Below are 22,099 nucleotides of genomic sequence, written 5' to 3'. Positions count from 1 at the left end.
TTCAGCCATCCAGAGGCTCAGGTATATGATACAAGTTCCCCTAAATATTTGACCATTGATATGGGAAGAAAAAATATTTTCCCTCTCATCGTTTTTGCTGAAATCTTGCTTCTGCTGTTAAAAAAAAGGGAAGAAATTAAGAAGTGACTAAAAGCATAGGGAACAATTGTCAATTTGGAAAATATTTTCTCAACGATGCAGCATCATGTTTTGGAAGTTTAGTTCACATTATTTAAGTATCATTTAGCCTTGGACGGTGATAGTCTGATTTGTTCAAAGAGTGTTTTGATAAAGTGCTCAAAGCAAAGGCATGTAGGCAAAATAATGCTTTGGTTATCAAGTGTAACTCCGCATGCAAGTATCATAAACAAGTGCTGCTGTGTGCAAAGGGTGAACATTTTTGGAATGTATTGTCATTACATTTAGACAATGGATAAGATTAAATGAAAACTCCAGAAGAACAAAAAAACGCCGAAGTTCTTGTAAGTTCATATTAATGTAAAATACCATAGGGGTTTTAAGGGTCTTATTGATTATAAAAATAGAAAAACAAAAAATTAACAATTTGTTACACAAAATGGAAAACATTCTTCAGGACAAGACTCAACATTTAAAATGAAGTATGTTCGATGAATTTTAACATTATATTTGCAAAATTAATGAAATACAGTATTCATCATTGTTTATTTTAATTATTTTATTAAATTTTTTGTTATGTTGTTAGAATTCGTCCAAAATACTGCATTAAAGGAGGTTATTCTTCAAGATAACATTAATATATTAAAGGTTTACAACATCATTAGTGGAATGGAAAACTAGTCCTCACCATGAAATTCGGCTAGTGTTATGTGTCGACGGGCAGGTAGAACAGTGAATCGGGTGTTGATCCTTCGTCGGGGCAAAACAGGCAGATGGGTTAGGTTTGAAGGTTGATACAGGGTGGGAGTGCAAATTTCACCCCATATAAGAACCCCACCCACTCACACCCCATATCAATGTTCATGCCAATCCCACCTCCCTATTTTGCTTCAAGGGGTACCACGTCCAGGAACGTTAGCTTCTGCTTACTCCCCATGGTGGTTTACAATCTTTACTTGTGAAACAGAAATATTTGCAGAAGGTTCATCTGTGTTTTTGTTTTACATTTTCAGAAAAAATCTTATCTTAAATTAAAAACACAACGTATTGACCATGAGTGCAAAATGCACTCACCTTTTTGCTCCCAAATGACAACCACCAGCTTGTAAAACTTCGGTGGCCAGACACTCTGAGATGCAGTGTCTGGAATCCTTCTGTCACATCCATGAGTCACAGCCTTTCTTTTGCTCAGTCACATAGACAAGGTAGCATCTAGAGGCAGTAGACAAAGGCTTTCATCAACAATGTAATAAGCCTCTTCAATGTCACCTACCAACATTGCACTTCTGGATGCCATTTAATATAAGGCCTTATATACTATTGGCAAATTCCACAATAAGCCTTCAGATCAACTCTGTAGACAGATTGGCAGCGATACAAATTCCTCCGGTAGACGGGTCCTCCGTTGCCATTCCTCGGCTCTTGCGATCCTTTCCCTCGCAACCAACTCTCCTAATTGAGCCTTTTTGTATACAAAATGTAGGCTTATGGGAAAGTGAGGTGACAAGTAGTCAAAGGCAAAACACTAACAGTGAGGCAGTTGATGGAAAATGTTTGAGGCCCACCACTTTCTGAAAGGACTGCAAAGACATCCATCAGCTAAATGGCCTTATTACTTGGATAGAATACCGAAAAATATGTCGCTGAAAATACTCACAAATCCATTGCAGTTAGTTTACCTCTGTGGCTGTTCCTAAAATTTCCCCCAAATGTGCTAATGTGTAAATTGGTGAAAAGTTATGATTCATCCAGTAACACATAATGATAAGGGCTTAAATCAAACACATAACGAATTCCAGTATTTGATTTATGCTCTTGTCGTAGTGCAGATGTGCGCTTCCAAATATCAATATTTTCAAAAACAGTGAAAAAAAATCTAATCAGTGTCTGAGCTCCATTACAATGCTCATATATAGAACTTCAGAGGTAGACATAATAGTTGCAGGCAATTCTTCGATGTAAAATTTTGTTATCTCAGAATTGTGCGCATATTTTCCCAGGGTTTGATTTTCTGAAACTAATGACGGTGGATTCGGGGGAATTCCCGGGAAGTTTTGCCATGCAAAAAACATCCTTTTTTAATGGGTACATGGGTACACATGGCGAAACTGCAAACACCAACATGCGGTGCTGGTTATTCCTGCACAGAGGGCAGGATCTCCCAGGAATCCTTTTTTGTTCTTTCTCCGTACATTAGACGTTACAGCTATACCGAAGAAAGGGAAATCACCATTTTTAAAGCATTTTTGCAAAGGCAGAGACGAGGAGACCTCAGACTTTCTGTGTCTAATAGTAATACGTACCGCAGGCAGTTTGATCATAAGAAAGAAGAGAGGGGGAGGGCGAGAAATTATGTTTATTTTGATCTTTCTCTTTGTGTGTTGTTGTATATTATTCCCAATTCAGCATCTAAAAAGGCCGTGATTAATACCCCATTGACAATCTCCCTCTCCTCGCTACCTCAGTGTATAGCTCAGCCGGTATCTGTACACCGCCTAATTATATTTTTTCCATTAACAACTGTTCTTTTTTTTTGCAATTACACAAATATTGGTATTCCCGTCAGCAAAGCGACGGGTCTTTTGTTCTAGTATTGAGGAATCACCGTGCCTATGAAATATCAGATTTACAGCTTAAAGTTAGGCTGAGATTCTAACCCATGCTAGACAGCTCCGAGGCGAGTTTTCTGTGAATTAAGATGTAGTACTTAATTTTCAACTGTATAAAGAATAGTTTCAGACAATAAAATTTGCATTTCAAATATGTAAATTTATTTTTTAAATCATGAATCTTTCGACCTTTCAACTTCCTTTTTTATTACTTGCAGCACTAATAGTTGGAAAAACTGAACAATCATTTATACAAGAAAGAATCTTTGTCTTCCATTGATGTTTATAATGCATGCTGGTTACCATGATATTTTGAACTTTATACCAGTGACATCTCTCAAACATTAACCCTCAACAGGGATGCAGTGGAGATGAACGAGAAATGGCTCGGACCGTTGCAGACCTCATCTCCCATCAAGAGAAGACTATGGAGCTCGAAGGAAATGAGTCGAGTGAATTTTGGGGTGCCTTGGGAGGAAAGGCCCCATATTCCAGTGACAAAAGGTGTTTTTCATATTCATCTACTTAAAATACATCCTTCAAAGAGAAAGCATTATGGCTGTCCAAAAAATAATAAATACTACATTCCCCTTCAATTAACAAAATAGACAAGTGGCAATCCTGGTAACTTTTGGTTTTTTTTCATTGCTTAAATAATAGCTAAATAACAGATGGTGAAAGGTTATATAATGTTGATGTAATTAGGAAAACATTCAAATAATGGAGTAAAAAGGAGTTATTAAAATAAATAAATAATGAATGAGGGAGCATAAGGTAGATCAAGAGTTTGTGGTGGTCATATATTTAGGGAAGAGCTCTGTGAGATAGATATAGAGGAACAATTCCATTGGCAGAAAAAGGGGGACAAAGGAGTGAGTGCATGTGGGAGGAAAGTTTGTGCTTTTTGTTTTAGGAAAATACATTGTTTTTAAAAATACATGAATTGATAAATGTATGACACGTGGGATTGTCCAGCAGAAAATGAAGTCACCTGCAAAATGAAAACAGCATTCTGCCAAAGGAACTATCCATAACTAAATAATTTTAACTTCATCTCTATGATTACTACCCATTGCCACATCATATTTCCAACATATATCCACTCCTGAGCGCTTCTATTATTCCTCATTCTTCTTTACTTCCCTTCCACTCATTTCATATTATATAGTACATGTGCATGATTCTTAGCACATGTGCCCTTTGCCCCCTTTCAGCCTCACATCCTTTGCTATATACAGTAGCTTGTTCTTGAGCTTTAACTTCTGCAGGAAGAAAGACATAGAGAGAGAGAGTATGTGTGAGGGAGAAAGAGAGATAGAGGGAGAAGTATAGAGGGAGAGAGAGATAGGGAGAGATAGAGTGAGTGAGATAGAGGGAGTGTGAGAGAGAGAGTGAGGGATAGAGTGTGAGTGAGAGACACAGTGACAGAGACAGAGACACACAGAGAGAAGCAAACTCTTGTGTGGAAATATTAAATAATTAAACTTTTGCTAAAATATAGACACCATTCAATTAACTGAATTGCATTCATTTTCTGACTCATACTTACAATAACTCATTTCGATGGCCGCATCGATGCACTCACTCCCAGGTGTCTCTCTTCTAAACATGCTATGGATAGTGTTGAAACAGAGCAAGCATGTTCAATTCTCTCCGAATCACTAACTATGTCTGGGTACCCATTTTGTTGTCATCGTTCTTGCTTCTAAATCTTTAGTTCTACATAAAATGAGCCATGAAAGTTCTACATAAAATATATCAATTTTTGAGTAAGATTATACGTATCATACCAACATTGACCTCAGGTTTGAGGTGAAATGTCTACATTTACGCACTCTCAAATATAACTGAGTCTGTACGTAACATTTTTAGTTCCCTCAAATTATCTTAAACGGATTACAATTGCTGACAGATTTTTGACATAACATTAATGTTATCATCAAAGAAATGTATGTTTTTCATTTAAATTCAGTTAAACATAAATTCAAAAGCTGTTAAATTATAGAATAAATTAAACAAGGTTTTAAGGCATTGTCTCCAGCTCAAACATGTGAACAGTCATTTACCTGTGTTTACCTGTGTAAATGAACAGTCATTTACCTGTGTTTGTATCCGATGGTGAAAAGGTTGCAGGAAAAAAATCTGGATGTGGAGCCGCGGCTGTTTGAGTGCTCGACACAAACCGGACGATTTTATGTCACTGAGATCTGCAACTTCACTCAGGAGGATTTGGATGAAGAAGACGTCATGCTTTTGGACACCTGGGACCAGGTATGCCCTTTTGAATAAAGAAGAATTAGTTATAGAGTTTGAATGTCCTTTACTAAAAGTAGGAATTGTAATAATATATATTTTTTGTATTACTATGTATTAGGAATTCAGTGAAAAAAACTTTACTAAAAGTGGAAATTGTAGTAATAATTTTTTTTTGTATTACTATGTATTAGGAATTCAGTAAAAAAAACTTTACTAAAAGTAGGAATTATAGTAATAATTTTTTATTTTATTACTATGTATTAAGAATTCAGTAAAAAAAACTTTACTAAAAGTAGGAATTGTAGTAATAATTTTTTATTTTATTACTATGTATTAGGAATTCAGAAAAAAACTTTACTAAAAGCAGCAATTGTAGTAATAATTTTTTATTTTATTACTATATTACGAATTCAGAAAAAAACTTTACTAAAAGTGGGAATTGTAGTAATAATTTTTTTTAATTACTATGTATTAGGAATTCAGAAAAAACTTTACTAAAAATAGGAATTGCAGTAATAATTTTTAATTTTATTACTCTGTATTAGGAATTCAGTAAAAAAACTTTACCAAAAGTAGGAATTGTAGTAATAATTTTTTATCTTATTACTATGTATTAGGAATTTAGTAAAAAAAACTTTACTAAAAGTAGGAATTGTAGTAATAATTTTTTATCTTATTACTATGTATTAGGAATTCAGTAAAAAAACTTTACTCAAAGTAGGAATTGTAGTAATATTGTTTTATTTTATTACTATGTATTAGGAATTCAGAAAAAAACCTTTACTAAAAGTAGGAATTGTAGTAATAATTTTTTTTTGTATTACTATGTATTAGGAATTCAGAAAAAAACCTTTACTAAAAGTAGGAATTGTAGTAATAATTTTTTTTTGTATTACTATGTATTAGGAATTCAGAAAAAAACTTTTCTAAAAGTAGGAATTGTAGTAATAATTTTTTATTTTATTACTATGTATTAGGAATTCAGTAAAAAAAACTTTACTAAAAGTAGGAATTGTAGTAATAATTTTTTCTTTTATTACTATGTATTGGGAATTCAGAAAAAAACTTTTCTAAAAGTAGGAATTGTAGTAATAATTTTTTCTTTTATTACTATGTATTAGGAATTCAGTTAAAAAAACTTTACTAAAAGCAGGAATTGTAATAGTTTTTTATTTTATTACTATGTATTAGGAATTCAGTAAAAAAAAACTTTACTAAAAGTAGGGATTGTAGTAATCATTTTTTATTTTATTACTATGTATTAGGAATTAAGAAAAAAACTTTACTAAAAGTAGGGATTGTAGAAATATATATTTTTTGTATTACTATATGTTAGGAATTCAGAAAAAAACTTTTCTAAAAGTAGGAATTGTAGGAATAATTTTTTTATTTATTACAATGTATTAGGAATTCAGTAAAAAAACTTTACTAAAAGTAGGAATTGTAATAATTTTTAATTTAATTACTATGTATTAGGAATTTAGTAAAAAAAACTTTACTAAAAGTGGGAATTGTAGTAATAATTTTTTATCTTATTACTATGTATTAGGAATTCAGTAAAAAAACTTTACTCGAAGTAGGAATTGTAGTAATATTTTTTTATTTTATTACTATGTATTAGGAATTCAGAAAAAAACTTTACTAAAAGTAGGAATTGTAGTAATAATTTTTTTTTGTATTACTATGTATTAGGAATTCAGAAAAAACTTTTCTAAAAGTAGGAATTGTAGTAATAATTTTTTATTTTATTACTATGTATTAGGAGTTCAGTAAAAAAAACTTTACTAAAAGTAGGAATTGTAGTAATAATTTTTTTTATTATTACTATGCATTGGGGATTCAGAAAAAAACTTTTCTAAAAGTAGGAATTGTAGTGATAATTTTTTATTTTATTACAATGTATTAGGAATTCTGTAAAAAAAACTTTACGAAAAGTAGAATTGTAGTAATAATTTTTTATTATTATTACAATGTATTAGGAATTCAGTAAAAAAAACTTTACTAAAAGTAGGAATTGTAGGAATAATTTTTTATTTTATTACAATGTATTAGGAATTCAGTAAAAAAAAACTTAAATAAAAGTAGGAATTGTAGTAATATTTTTTTCTTTTATTACTATGTATTAGGAATTCATAAAAAAACTTTACTAAAAGTAGGAATTGTAGTAATAAATTTTTTTATTTATTACTATGTATTAGGAATTCAGAAAAAAACTACTAAAAGTAAGAATTGCAGTAATAATTTTTTCTTTTCTTACTATGTATTAGGAATTCAGAAAAAAACTTTACTAAAAGTTGGAATTGTAGTAATATATTTTTTATTTTATTACTATGTATTAGGAATTCAGAAAAAAACTACTAAAAGTCGGAATTATAGTAATAATTTTTTTTTATTACTATGTATTAGGAATTCCGAAAAGAAACTTTACTGAAAGTAGGAATTCGGGCTTCTTGTCTTTATTATTATTTTTTTGTATACAAAATCTTGGCTGGTGGATGAGTGAAGAGACAGAGGGACAACAGGTGAACACAACCAGCTAGGGAATGAAGGAACAAGAAAAAGAGACATCTCCAACAATTAAATATATTATTCAGTAATTGCTTGATTTCTTTGAAGCAAATCTTAGGGAATACAACACAACAACAGGCATTTTAAGGCCATAATAAATTGTTGTTTTCATGTATTGTTATGCATTATGTTTTCCACTCTGTCAAAGCGCCTTTGGGCTTCTTGAAAAGTGCTATACAAAATAAATGAATTATTATTATTATTATTATTCCCTGCTAGAGCGGGAATGAAGTCTGATATTGTAAAATGAAATGCTTAATGCATTTGGTAAATTATTTATTGTCTTAATTCTGAACTTTAAATGCAAAGAATATTCAGCTCGAGCTTTCTAGCTATATGTAATGCAAAGAGGTAAAATATAGAATGAAGCAAGTTTGTGAAATAATTTGTTGCTCAGGTATTCCTGTGGTTGGGGAGTGGGGCAAGCAAAGCTGAGAAGGATGAGTCATTGAACATTGCAAAGGAATACATCCATACCCATCCTGCGAACCACAACACTGATAAACCAATCATCGTCGTCAAGCAAGGCTTTGAACCGCTTACCTTCACTGGCTGGTTCATGGCCTGGGATCCCCACAAGTGGAGTGTAAGTATTGCATGTGGATTATGAGGGAAGGTGGGCAGATAAAGGCACTGATGGTAGGAAGGTTTACTTCCGTTTATAATTCCTTGTTTATTTTATGAAACTATGGCATATCATCATCGTACTGTCATGGAGCTGTGATGATGTATGTATGTAAGTACGAGTATATGTATGTATGTATGTATGTAAGTACGAGTATATGTATGTATGTATGTATGTATGTATGTATGTATGTATATATGTATATGTATATGTATGTATATTTATGTATATGTATGTATGTATATATGTATATATGTATGTATGTATATGTATGTATATGTATGTATAATTGTATATGTATGTATGTATATGTATGTGTATGTATGTATGTATGTATATATGTATGTATGTATGCTTGTATATATGTATGTATGTAAGTACGAGTATATGTATGTATATGTATGTGTATGTATGTATGTATGTATGTATATATGTATGTATATATGCATGTATGTATGCTTGTATATATGTATGTATGTAAGTACGAGTATATGTATGTATATATGTATGTATGTATATATGTATGTATATATGTATGTATATATGTATGTATGTATATATGTATGTATATGTATATGTATGTATATGTATGTATATTTATGTATATGTATGTATGTATATATGTATATATGTATGTATGTATGTATATATGTATATATGTATGTATATATGTATGTATGTATATATGTATGTATATGTATATGTATGTATATGTATGTATATTTATGTATATGTATGTATGTATATATGTATGTATATATGTATGTATGTATATATGTATGTATATGTATATGTATGTATATGTATGTATATTTATGTATATGTATGTATGTATATATGTATATATATATGTATGTATATGTATGTATATATGTATGTATGTATATATGAATGTATATATGTATGTATCTTTGTGAAGGGAATAATGCCCTTTGGTGGTGTGCGTGCTAAAATTGTGGTGTCCCAGAAGACAGCATCACTTTGTGGACAAATGACCTGTTTAAAATGCCCACCAAAGTTGGGCCAAGATGGCAGGAGTGCCAATGTTAGTCATAACAATGGTTTCAGCACAAAGTCAACATAGAAACTGTAATTAGGCACATTATTGATTCTCTCCATGACTATCCAATATTTACACTCTGAACTGTACCAGGCATGTTGAAGTTCAAATGGAAAAGTAATTTGGGCCTCAGCCAGTTAACTTTCTTCATCTTTCATATGCAGCATGTGGCTACAGTTTCCCTTCATCTGCTCGAAACACAGCTGTGCTGTTGATCCAATTCCCCCTGTAGGTTAGAGCGGGAATTTTGAATTCAGCCAGGATGGTGATAATACCTCGCCTACTCTTCATGAAGCACACCGTGCAATATTTAAGGCCCACCAACTAATCCTACCAAACAGGACTCCTAGTTTAGCATCCATCAATGGGATGGCACACACATCGATTAATCACCCTGCCTGTAAAACAGCAGGATGACAGTTTGTAGATGGTCTGAGATTCAAACACAGACTAGATATTTCAATTTAAAAGTGTGCGTACTTCTAGGCTATCCTGTCAGCCCCACCTGACTTGGAAAGGAAGCTGCAAAATGTTTCAAGATACCATGTTTCAGGAAGAACTGCATGCTAGAGTCGCAGGAGTGCACATGAAACTCGTAGTATTGATCATCAAAATAGCAAAGCTAAAAATCTGCGATGTTAAGTATCTACATGGCATATGATGGCTGAATAGAGATGTTGCCAACAACCTTACAAGTTTTAACCTTGATAACAGTAAGAAAGATAAGATCCAAAGTGATCTCAAGGGACATGCAACTGCTTGTGAACTTTTGTTGAGAAGATGTAACTCAACCAAAATGTTTAAATGGACATCAGACCACAAAGAAATAGAGTTGAGCGAAGCTGGAGACCTCTGCTCTTTCAAAGGAAGGAAAGTTCAAAAAAGATTTTGGCAACAATCAGCCACATTTTTTTTGACGGTGAAGAGGAGAAAGGTGTCCTATTCACAACACATCAGCACTGAAGCATGATGGGAGAATGAATAGTGCAATGATGTATCTGCAACTCGGACAAGGATTTTGGTGATATTTGCAAAATTGATGATACAGATTCCTGATTCTGTCATGAAACAAGCAGATTTTGATCTATCATGCCATTCTCTGTGATTTATCGGACTGCGATTCGTATTCCAACAAGATAATGATGTCAATGATAAATCAAACGTGGTGAAACAATATTTTGGCAGTAAAGAAGCGAAGGCTTCCCCCCCGCTAATTCACCCCAGATACACTTTTTTTTTTTTTTTTAAATTCCAACTTCTTTCCTGGAAGTCCTTGCAGTGTCCATATGTTTATACCTCTCCCACCTCCCCCCAAGCCCTCTCCCTAAAACATTTCTCCCGATGTTCCTGCTCTCAAATGTTGTGTTTGTGTCCTTCCCCCTCTCTCCCCATCTTGTCTACCGCTCCCCTTATTTTTTGTGTTTTATGTGTCGGTTTGACTTTTTGTGTGATTAATGTTAGCTCTTTCATGAGCCTCGATCTTGCATACAAAAAAAAAGAAAAAAAAAAAAAAGGCAATACTCACGGCCATGTTTTGGCTGGTAAAAAGTGTTGTGGTGAACATTATCTGGGTCATACATGTCGTGGTATTCTTTAACATGATTGTCAGTCAGAAAACAAACCACATTTGTATGGATAATCACTTTCAATGCAGTTGTCTGAATAATCAATGCTATTTTTGTCTTATTCAAACTATATTTTGTGTTGTTACTGTAAAGTACATCCTATTTCCTATTTCCAAAACAAAAAAGTACAGTTTATCCCTCCTAAAAGGTTTATCCTATATTTGTTCATCAACAGAGTGGAAAGACTTATGAGGAACTGAGATCCGAGTATGGAGACGAGGCGGCAGTGAGAAACATTTCATCGGTAAGACATTTATCATGACTCGATGTAGTGGAGCGGACAAACCCGCATCCTCGGAAATGCCTCCTTTGCCCCTGCAAAAGAAAAAGTTTAAAAGTAGTAAAATATCAGTACTTCTTCCTACTTCTATTTACTCACTACTTCTTACATTCTGTCATTCTATTATGAAAACTGTCGATGGCCATTTATGGCTTTGAAATGGAAAATATTAGAAATTTACAATTGACGTCATCCACCCATTTTTGACATGGAAGAATCAGCATCTCCAATCTGCATGAGCAGGGAGGAAGTGAAACTGATTGAAACGGAAGCAGTTTACCCTCAGAAAATACTTTTTTGTATATAGAGTCAAGGATTGTGGAAGAGCTAGAACAATGAATGGACCAGGATGCAAAAACAAACAAAAGCAACAGTAGATAGAGAGGAGAGGAAACACCAACAGCAGGGTTGAAGGACAAAATAGAGCGAGACTTGGACAAATAATTGGTGGGAGAAGGAAGGAGAGGTATGGGAGGATGCATGGGGTGGACAATATGGACACAGATGCAAACTGACAGGAAGGAGAAACTGCAAATTTAGAGGCGGAGGGGGTAAACAGTGGTAGAAAAGACAATGATTTTCGATTGGGAATGATCTGAGATTGTTATGAACAGCTGTCTGGAAGACCTGGAGAGAAGGAAATCGAAAGAAATGTGGAAGATGGTTGCATAGGTGGTATGGTGGAAAAGAGGAACGAATGAGTGGAGGTGAACAGTGATTTTGGATTTTTGAAGATTCATTACAAAGGGTTCGATGGTGGACCACGTGCCCTGCAGAAACCTGGTGGGAGGGAGGGGGCAGGGTTCAGAGCACGGAAAGAGCAGAGAGCACAAGACCAGAAAGGAGGTGGTCGAAGACAGAGAGTCTGCAATGGCGAAGTGATAATCCAATCGACTCAGCTTAATCATGGGAGATTCCAATAATCTTGAAGGTTCCCTTGGTTTCCATGGCGTCAAGCTGAGCAAAGTATGAGGCAGGGGATCCAGTCCACAGGGGAGGGCAATACTTCATCAAGTTATGGATGAAGGCCTTGTCAGTGGATAGGAGTTCAGGTATGCCAAGGAAGGACTTTATATGACAGAGGAGCCCAGTTGGCAACTGACTTTGGAGGCCAACATTGAAATGTGGTTTGCCCAAGAAAGATCATGGTTGATAGTGAGACCCAGGAGTTTCAATGGCTGAACATCCTCAAGAGGATTTTTAAGAAAGTATATGGGTGGTGGGATGAGGGGGAGGGGGAAGGGTGTTTGCCATATGGTCCTTTCGGAGAGAGAGAGAGAGAGTGAGTGAGTGAGTGAGTGTGTGTGTGTGTGTGTGTGTGTGTGTGTGTGTGTGTGTGTGTGTGTGTGTGTGTGTGTGTGTGTGTGTGTGTGTGTGTGTGTGTGAGAGAGTGTGGGAGTGGGAGATTTGTTGGGATTGAGACATATTCCAAGTGTTTGACCAGCTTGTGATTTGCGTCAAGGTCTGAAAAGAGGCTGCTGCTTCCTATGTGAATGATGAGGGATGTCACTGCAGATGGTGGAGTCATCAGAAAATTGATAAAGGGGATTTTCCAGAGAGACAGAGAGATTGTTGATGAAGACTAGGAATATGACCTGGCGCAGAACACTGCTTCATGGCACGCCATCCTTAATAGGGAGAGGAGATGAAATATTGATGAAAGAGTAGAGGAAGTCAGTAACCCTAGAGTGCAGTTGGCCTTGGATGCCATAGGCAGAGAGTTTGGGGTGCAAGGCGGATGCTAGAATGTAATGAAAGCTTGAGCTATGTCTGATGTTTTCTGGAAAATAAAGATTAGAAACCTTGGCCTTTACGTCATTCAGTCTTGGCATGGGCATTATCCATTGTTAACCCCTACTGAGTAAAGTAACTGATGAGCATGTTCCAGAGACAGACTTGACCAACCAACGGCCAACAGGTTTTTCTGGATGATGAGAGATTTTTGAGTTCAAAACTCAGGTGGGCCTGATGTTTAGTTTTTGGTATGTCTGGAGACACGAACACAATGGTTGTGATCTTTCCAGAGTGATTGCATTTCCCATTTTTGGGTTGGCTATCCTAGGAGGAAAACACAGGCTGCTTTATGGCAAAATGAACAACATGAATTGTTGTTCCATGAAGAAATGTTGGATTGGATATCTGGGGGAGGTGAAGGTGTGCATTTTTGAAACAGAGGTGTTTATTGAAAAATGATTCCCTGACACTGTGCATCCAGAGACGAAGAGATAGTAGACCAGTCATTGGGATAGATAGTGGATTGCAGGCTAGAATAACCAGGCCATTTGTACTGCGTGGATAGGTGGCACCTTGATGGTTGAACTTCGGTTTCCCCACAACAATTATCTTGACTTTAGCTAGCCATCTTTAGTGTGTGCCTTCACATGTGCAGAACTAATGAGCATGCATCTTAGTCCTTTCCTACCACCAGTTTAAGGCCAAAGGCCCAGATAAACAGGTCCTCCCTGTCTTAGCTCTTCACCTATCTCCCTCTTTCCTTGTCACTGGAATATATAATACCAACATGCCTCACCCTTCTGCTCTAAACTTTCACTTTTTAAAACCTTATGGACACACACAGATGAAGAGATTAAGTGGGTATTGTGGAGAAAAAAAAGTTCTGACTTATGACCAATGTTTTGTGGCTTTTTTTGGTTTTTGGGACCAAGGTTTTGGTGCCTTGGTGATTTCTTCAGATCAAATTGATTTCAGGCTACAAGGCAGTTAACACCATTGTACTAATCATAACACATTATTTGTTATGTGCACAAGGAAATGACAAACACCAGCATGAGCAACATTGGACATCCTGGATCATCGACAAGCAGCACTAGAGGTGGGATGTCCTCTGACAGAACCGACAGTATGTATGGCAACAAGGACAACTCATACGGCAGCAGAGATGGCTCATATGGAAACAAAGATGGATCATACGGCAGCAGACATGACTCATATGGCAACAGAGATTACTCACATGGCAACAGAGATGACTCACATGGCAACAGAGATGACTCGTATGGCAACAGAGATGACTCATATGGCAGCAGAGATGACTCATATGGAAACAGAAACAGTACATCTGCAGCATATCCCCCACAATCACCCACTTTTAATGGTTCCTACACAACATACCCTGCTGCGATGTTGACGAACAAAACCAGTGAGGAGCTTCCAGAAGATGTGGACCCAACAATAAAAGAGGTATGTGTTCTCCTCAAGGTCAGTTTTCCATTCGCTCAATAACTAATGGATCTCATTAAATTTCACCTTGCTTTGACATTTGCTATTCAGGTTTTTCCCAGATGTTTCTTGCTTATTATTCTAAAAGTATTACTTGATCCCACATGAATAATCGCTTGGTGGTACAATATTGAAATATCGCAAAATTAGAACGACACTTCGATGTCACGATGCCGATCAATATACCTCCACAAACATTATCACATCATTATACATACTTGTACCAAGTTTGATTTAAATCCCCTCAGCTGTTCTTAAGTTATCACATTTTTACCTGACATGACCTCTGACCTTTGACCTCTTGATGCCATAATCCAACCAGTTAATCTTTGCATCATATACACTTATACCAAGTTTGTTCAAAATTCCATCACTCGTTCACGAGTTGGAGCAGAAACATAATTTTTACTTAACATGACCCCTGACCTTTGACCTTGTGACCACAAAATCCAATCAGTTCATCTATACCTCATTATGCATACCCTCACCAAGTTTGACTAAGATCCCTACAGCTATTCTTAAGTTATCGCGGTAACAAAATAATTGTAACTTAGCATGACCTCTGATCTTTGACCTCTTGACCCCAAAATCGAATTAGTTTGTCTTTGCATCATAATATATAATTATACCACGTTTGGTGAAAATCTCATGACTGGTTCACAAGTTAGCTCAGTAACAGAATTTTTACCTTGATGTCTGGTATTTCACCTTTGACCTATTGACCCCAAAATGTAATCATTTAATGTTTACATCATTATACATACCTGTACCCAGTTTGAGTTAGATCCCTTCAACCGTTCTCACGTTATAAACATATTACAGACTTTGACCTCTTGACTTCTTGACTCCAAAATCAAATAAGTTAATCTTTGCATCATAATACATACTTGTACCAACTTTGGTCAGAATCCCATCACTGTTTCACAAGTTATCACGGTAACAGGATTTTTTTTTTTACATAAGATGATCTCTGCCCTTTGGCCTTTGACCTCATGACCCCCAAATCTAACCAGTTCATCTTTACCTCATTATACATACCTGCACTGAGTTTGACTGAAATCCCTTCAGCCGTTCTCAAATTATTGCGGTAACGAAAACCTATCACGGACGGACTGCCGTAGGGACGGACAGCTGGACGGACAACCTGAAAACATAATGCCTCTGGCGACTTCGTCGTAGGAGGCATAACCCCCCCCCAAAAACAGATATTAGGAAACCTTTTAGTCTTGCACTCGTCAGGGCACACACAAAAATACCAGATAAGGAGACAAACAAGTTATGCACAGATATGGCCTTGATGGAATTCCACCAGAAGTGTGTAAGCACTGTGCCACTGAGCTCAGATCGAAACACCTTACCTTCTACAATGTATGTCGGGACAAGCAAAGAGCTCCCACAGGACTACAAGGACGCACTCATCATCACTATCTACAGGCGTAAGGGGGATTGAGCAGACTGCAAAAACCATCATGGTATATCCTTACTGTTAATTGCTGGAAAGATTCTATCCAAAATCAAATGGCAAGACTGAGTCCGCAATACCACATTCCTAACGAGAGCTGCGATGCCCAGTGTTGGGTTTATTACATCTGCTCAACTTAGATAGACAGGCCACGTCATTTGAAAGCCAGAGCATCAGCTCCCTAACATTTTCTTTTCTGGTGAGGAAAAGGAGGGCAAACATTAACCAGGGGACCCAACGCAAAGCTGCAAAGATGTTCTGAAAAGGTACCTGAAGAAAGCAAACGTTAACATGGAGAAGTGGAAAGAACTTGCTAGACACAGAAAACGGTGGAGAACTGTTGTCCATGATTCAGATAAAAGGTTTAGTGACAAATAACACGGCCGTCAATTTTCAGTGGCACAATTTTGGCAATGACAACTGACCGATCAACTTATTTTGTCTTCGTTGCAGCAGAAGCTTTGCATCCAATCCTTGTCTCGCTTCCCATCATTACACAAGCAAGTGCTAATGCATTTGTCTCCATGGTCATTGTTGTTCAAGATAGACATCCAATGGAAGGAAACATGCATGAGCGACATTCTGAAATCACGGTGCAATAGTAATCTGTACATTCAGAATTGTTCGGCAGATGCCAATCGCAGAATTGCTTTATTGAACAAACGCTTTTCTTGGATCCCCGCATGAATGAGCTGGTTGTGTATGGCCTGTGTCTTGATTGTGGTAAACCGCCAATGAAATATGCCGGATGATCCCGTCTCGGTTAACCCTGAGTCCATGTCCAGCTGCCAAAAATGTGCATTGCAAGTGAAGGTAGGACACGTCATATGTGACGAGATGTAACAAATTACTTCGAGGATATCGAATTTATGTCGAGCGCTTTGTCGTGTTTAGTCCATTGCATGGACTTTTGTTTTATTTTTTGATCTGATCAGGTTGTGCTGATCAGGTTGTGCTGATCAGGTTGTGCTGATCAGGTTGTGCTGATCAGGTTGTGCCTCAGTTGATGATCATATTGAAGGAAAAACGTGTAAGAGGCATGCGTTAAACATTGATCTTTTGAAATGGAAATGCTACGGTAATATGAACATCGAAGTAACCACGCACATGGTCAATATGTTTGATCATATTCTTTTCGATACCAAGGAGTTTGTATTCGCTCATCATTACGGTTTTGGTATTGCCAAAGCCAAATCAAAAGAGAGTAGCTGTTTGCTGAGTTTGAGCTTTTTTACGCCCAATTGGTTCCACATACACCGGCTTCTAAGGAAGTCTGACTCTTTGAAGGCACAACTGGCTGACCTTGCTCACACGTTTTGTGGAACGCCAAATGACGTGTCCGACTTTCACATGCAATGCGAATGTCTGGCAGCTTTGCGAGCCTCTGGGTTAACCGAAACATATTTCTTTTTTGTATACATTGTCAAGACCCGTGGAAGAGGTAGAACACGATAAGCTTGTTCTCAATAAACCCTGGTAATCAGAGCTCTGTCCATATGTTCACCATGTCGATTTGCTCCTGGAACCAAGTGAATCAAAATCATTGTGCATGACAATGGTTACCATGAGCATCGTTGGATGTACATAGCGAAAAATCGCCAATTGGTCAAAATACACTATCTTTGGACCTGAGAAGTGTCTGAATTACCTTAAGCTCCCACGGAGAGGTAAAATCTCTCAAAAGTTTGACCAGGTGAAGCAAGAAATTTCACGCTACCATCGTTCGGTTTGCACTGCAAGTGATATTTACCACCCATGACATGCTCCCACCAGTCCAGAAGCATGTACTCCCAATCTCAAAATTGAAATGTTATTTATGCATTTCGGTGCCAATGATTTAGCCATGGTGCCAAGTATGTAGGCCCTTTATCCAAAAGACTGGAAGATCGGATCAAGTGGCACATTCCATTGGCATATTCACAATAATCAAGAAACAAGCCGCATACGAGCAGCTCATGCATGCAATAATCCAATGAAAGTGATTGTTGAAAAAAAGCAATTCTGTGATTGGCAAGCATTTGATACACAATCCTGAATTGTGATTGTGGCTCCTGCATGTAGCGTGACACATTTACGAAATGTTGAAGCCACATTTACACACACACACACACACACACACACACACACACACACACACGCTCCTGGTATTTATAAACAAAAAGTTTGTGCAAACACTTCACTTGTTGTGATCCTACTGCAGCCTTGTGGGAAGTCTTAGGTTCCCTTGTTGCCTCGTAGCCATGATGTATAATGACGTCAGCAGCAGCCCCAATAGCCAATCAGCAACCAGGTCTGAGCATAAATCGTTTTGAAGCTCCATATCCAGTACTGTATTCTTGTACGTGACACGACGAGTGCAAGACGAAAAAATTTCGACAGTCTTTTTTTTTTGCGATATTAATCCTACATGGCTAAGGTATTTTGACAGCTTAATTCACCTTTGTAAACTTAATGCTACCAAGATGTTATTTAAGTGGTCCAAAGAGATGTACGGAGCATGATTTGAATTTCCAAACCAATTTTTGGGAGAGTCGTAGTGGTCACATTAACAATGTGAAGGTGAGTATTACTGTTCAGTGAAGTTGTGCAATGAGACAGCATACCTGGCTGTTGTCTGCTTATTGCGCATCTCATTTAACCGCATAACAAGTCATTTAGTACTGCGTATTGATGGTTTGCACATATTCAAGAAATTCTACAAGACTTAAAAAATACACTATTGCTCTAAGTTTTCCAGTTGAGCCTTGAATTTTTAAGGTAGGGACAAAAAATGTCTTCTCCATGTTAGCTCACTTTGACTCCATTGTGAAATCATGGACCCAGATCGCATCACAATCTCATGTCATAATCTTCTTCAATAAATCATCTCTCTCTCCTTCAAGCGGTTTTCCAAGTGCTCTGTGACAATGGACATACATGTTGCCTCTTCATCAAATGTCAAATCCCTTTGGACTTATCTTTCTTTATTGAATTTCAAGTCATGCAGCATGAATGATTGTTCCCCAACTTCCAGCGCCGATATCCAATTCCTCTGCATTTTCACACAAAGTAATCCAGTTATCCTAAAAACATGATATTTTACACAAATTTAATGTTTTCTTAAGTGACAACAATTGGTTGTATGTGGGAATGCTCACCAATTCCCAACATTTTCGAACTCAATATACCATTTAAACACACTGTGAAATACATGCATTGCCACATTATACAGAACGTCTCTTGTGAATTTCGATTGGTTTTATGTTGTGCACAAGGAACTTAATGATACATCTCTTTTTTATGGCATGCACAACTGTTGGATCTGACCTCCTGCATAACTTGCTCTGGATAGACGATCATTACAGAAAAAACAACCCACCTTTTCACAATCAATCACTGGTCTATATCCACAATCAATAACTAGTCTATATCCTCAATCAATCACTGGTCTATATCCCCAATCAATCACTGGTCTATATTCACAATCAATTATTGGTCTATATCCCGAATCAATCACTGGTCTATATCCCCAATCAATAACTAGTCTATATCCCCAATCAATCACTGGTCTATATCCCCAATCAATCACTGGTCTATATTCACAATCTATCACTGGTCTATATCCCCAATCAATCACTGGTCTATATTCACAATATATCACTGGTCTATATCCACAATATATCACTGGTCTATATCCACAATCAATCACAGGTCTATTTCCACAATCAATCAGTGTTACATATTCACAATCAATCACTGGTCTATATCCCCAATCAATCACTGGTCTATATTCACAATCTATCACTGGTCTATTTCCACAATCAATCAGTGTTACATATTCACAATCAATCACTGGTCTATATCCACAATCAATCAGTGTTACATATCCCCAATCAATCACTGGTCTATTTCCACAATCAATCAGTGTTACATATTCACAATCAATCACTGGTCTACATCCACAAGCAATCAGTGTTACATATTCACAATCAATCACTTGTCTATTTCCACAATCAATCACTGGTCTATATCCACAATCAATCACTGGTCTATATCCACAATCAATCACTGGTCTATTTCCACAATCAATCATTGGTCTATATCCACAATCAATCACTGGTCTATATCCACAATCAATCACTGGTCTATATCCACAATCAATCACTGGTCTATATCCACAATCAATCACTGGTCTATATCCACTATCAATCACTGGTCTATATCCACAATCAATCATTGGTCTATATTCACAATATATCACTGGTCTATATCCACAATCAATCACTGGTCTATATCCACAATCAATTATTGGTCTATATTCACAATATATCACTGGTCTATATCCACAATATATCACTGGTCTATATCCACAATCAATCACAGGTCTATTTCCACAATCAATCAGTGTTACATATTCACAATCAATCACTGGTCTATATTCACAATCAATCACTGGTCTATATCCACAATCAATCACTGTTCTATTTTCACAATCAATCATTGGTCTATATCCACTATCAATCACTGGTCTATATCCACAATCAATCACTGGTCTATTTTCACAATCAATCATTGGTCTATATCCACTATCAATCACTGGTCTATATCCACAATCAATCACTGGTCTATTTTCACAATCAATCATTGGTCTATATCCACAATCAATCACTGGTCTATATCCACAATCAATCATTGGTCTATATCCACAATCAATCACTGGTCTATATCCACAATCAATCACTGGTCTATATCCACAAGCAATCACTGGTCTATATCCACAATCAATCATTGGTCTATATCCACAATCAATGACTGGTCTATATCCACAATCAATCACTGGTCTATATCCACAATCAATCACTGGTCTATATCCACAATCAATCACTGGTCTATATCCACAATCAATCACTGGTCTATATCCACAATCAATCACTGGTCTATATCCACAATCAATCACTGGTCTATATCCACAAGCAATCACTGGTCTATATCCACAATCAATCACTGGTCTATATCCACAAGCAATCACTGGTCTATATCCACAATCAATCACTGGTCTATATCCACAAGCAATCACTGGTCTATATCCACAATCAATCACTGGTCTATATCCACAATCAATCACTGGTCTATATCCACAAGCAATCACTGGTCTATATCCACAATCAATCACTGGTCTATATCCACAATATATCACTGGTCTATATCCACAATCAATCACTGGTCTATATCCACAATCAATTTATTGGTCTATATTCACAATATATCACTGGTCTATATCCACAATATATCACTGGTCTATATTCACAAGCAATCACTGGTCTATATTCACAATCAATCACTGGTCTATATCCACAATCAATGACTGGTCTATATCCACAATCAATCACTGGTCTATTTCCACAATCAATCAGTGTTGCATATTCACAATCGATCACTGGTCTATATTCACAATCAATCACTGGTCTATTTCCACAATCAATCAGTGTTACATATTCACAAGCAATCACTGGTCTATATTCACAACCAATCAGTGTTACATATTCACAATCAATCACTGGTCTATATTCAAAATCAATCAGTGTTACATATTCACAATCAATCACTGGTCTATTTCCACAATCAATCAGTGTTACATATTCACAAGCAATCACTGGTCTATATTCACAATCAATCACTGGTCTATATTCACAATCAATCACTGGTCTATTTCCACAATCAATCAGTGTTACATATTCACAAGCAATCACTGGTCTATATTCACAATCAATCACTGGTCTATTTCCACAATCAATCAGTGTTACATATTCACAAGCAATCACTGGTCTATATTCACAATCAATCACTGGTCTATTTCCACAATCAATCAGTGTTACATATTCACAAGCAATCACTGGTCTATATTCACAAGCAATCACTGGTCTATATTCAGAAGCAATCACTGGTCTATATTCACAAGCAATCACTGGTCTATTTCCACAATCAATCAGTGTTACATATTCACAATCAATCACTGGTCTATATTCACAATCAATCACTGGTCTATTTCCACAATCAATCAGTGTTACATATTCACAAGCAATCACTGGTCTATATTCACAACCAATCAGTGTTACATATTCACAATCAATCACTGGTCTATATTCAAAATCAATCAGTGTTACATATTCACAATCAATCACTGGTCTATTTCCACAATCAATCAGTGTTACATATTCACAAGCAATCACTGGTCTATATTCACAATCAATCACTGGTCT

At 36.3% G+C, this 22,099-nt stretch overlaps 1 protein-coding gene across 1 annotated transcript in view; it reads left to right on the top strand.

Moving 5' to 3' along the window:
- Nucleotides 1-22,099, top strand: part of LOC137431588 (villin-1) — a 90,544-nt gene that overhangs the window by 61,577 nt on the left and 6,868 nt on the right. Inside the window, exons 15-19 of the mRNA XM_068123068.2 lie at nt 3,106-3,251; nt 4,874-5,018; nt 7,969-8,157; nt 11,057-11,125; nt 13,931-14,359. Of these exons, the coding sequence (XP_067979169.2) occupies nt 3,106-3,251; nt 4,874-5,018; nt 7,969-8,157; nt 11,057-11,125; nt 13,931-14,359 (978 nt within the window). The remainder of the gene's footprint in view (nt 1-3,105; nt 3,252-4,873; nt 5,019-7,968; nt 8,158-11,056; nt 11,126-13,930; nt 14,360-22,099) is intronic.

The sequence above is a fragment of the Myxine glutinosa genome, chromosome 7 (assembly GCF_964187855.1).
Source record: "Myxine glutinosa chromosome 7, kmMyxGlut1.1, whole genome shotgun sequence".
Classification (NCBI taxonomy): Eukaryota; Metazoa; Chordata; class Myxini; order Myxiniformes; family Myxinidae; genus Myxine; species Myxine glutinosa.
Note: the sequence above shows the minus strand (reverse complement) of the source record. Positions and strands in the feature narration are given on the sequence as shown.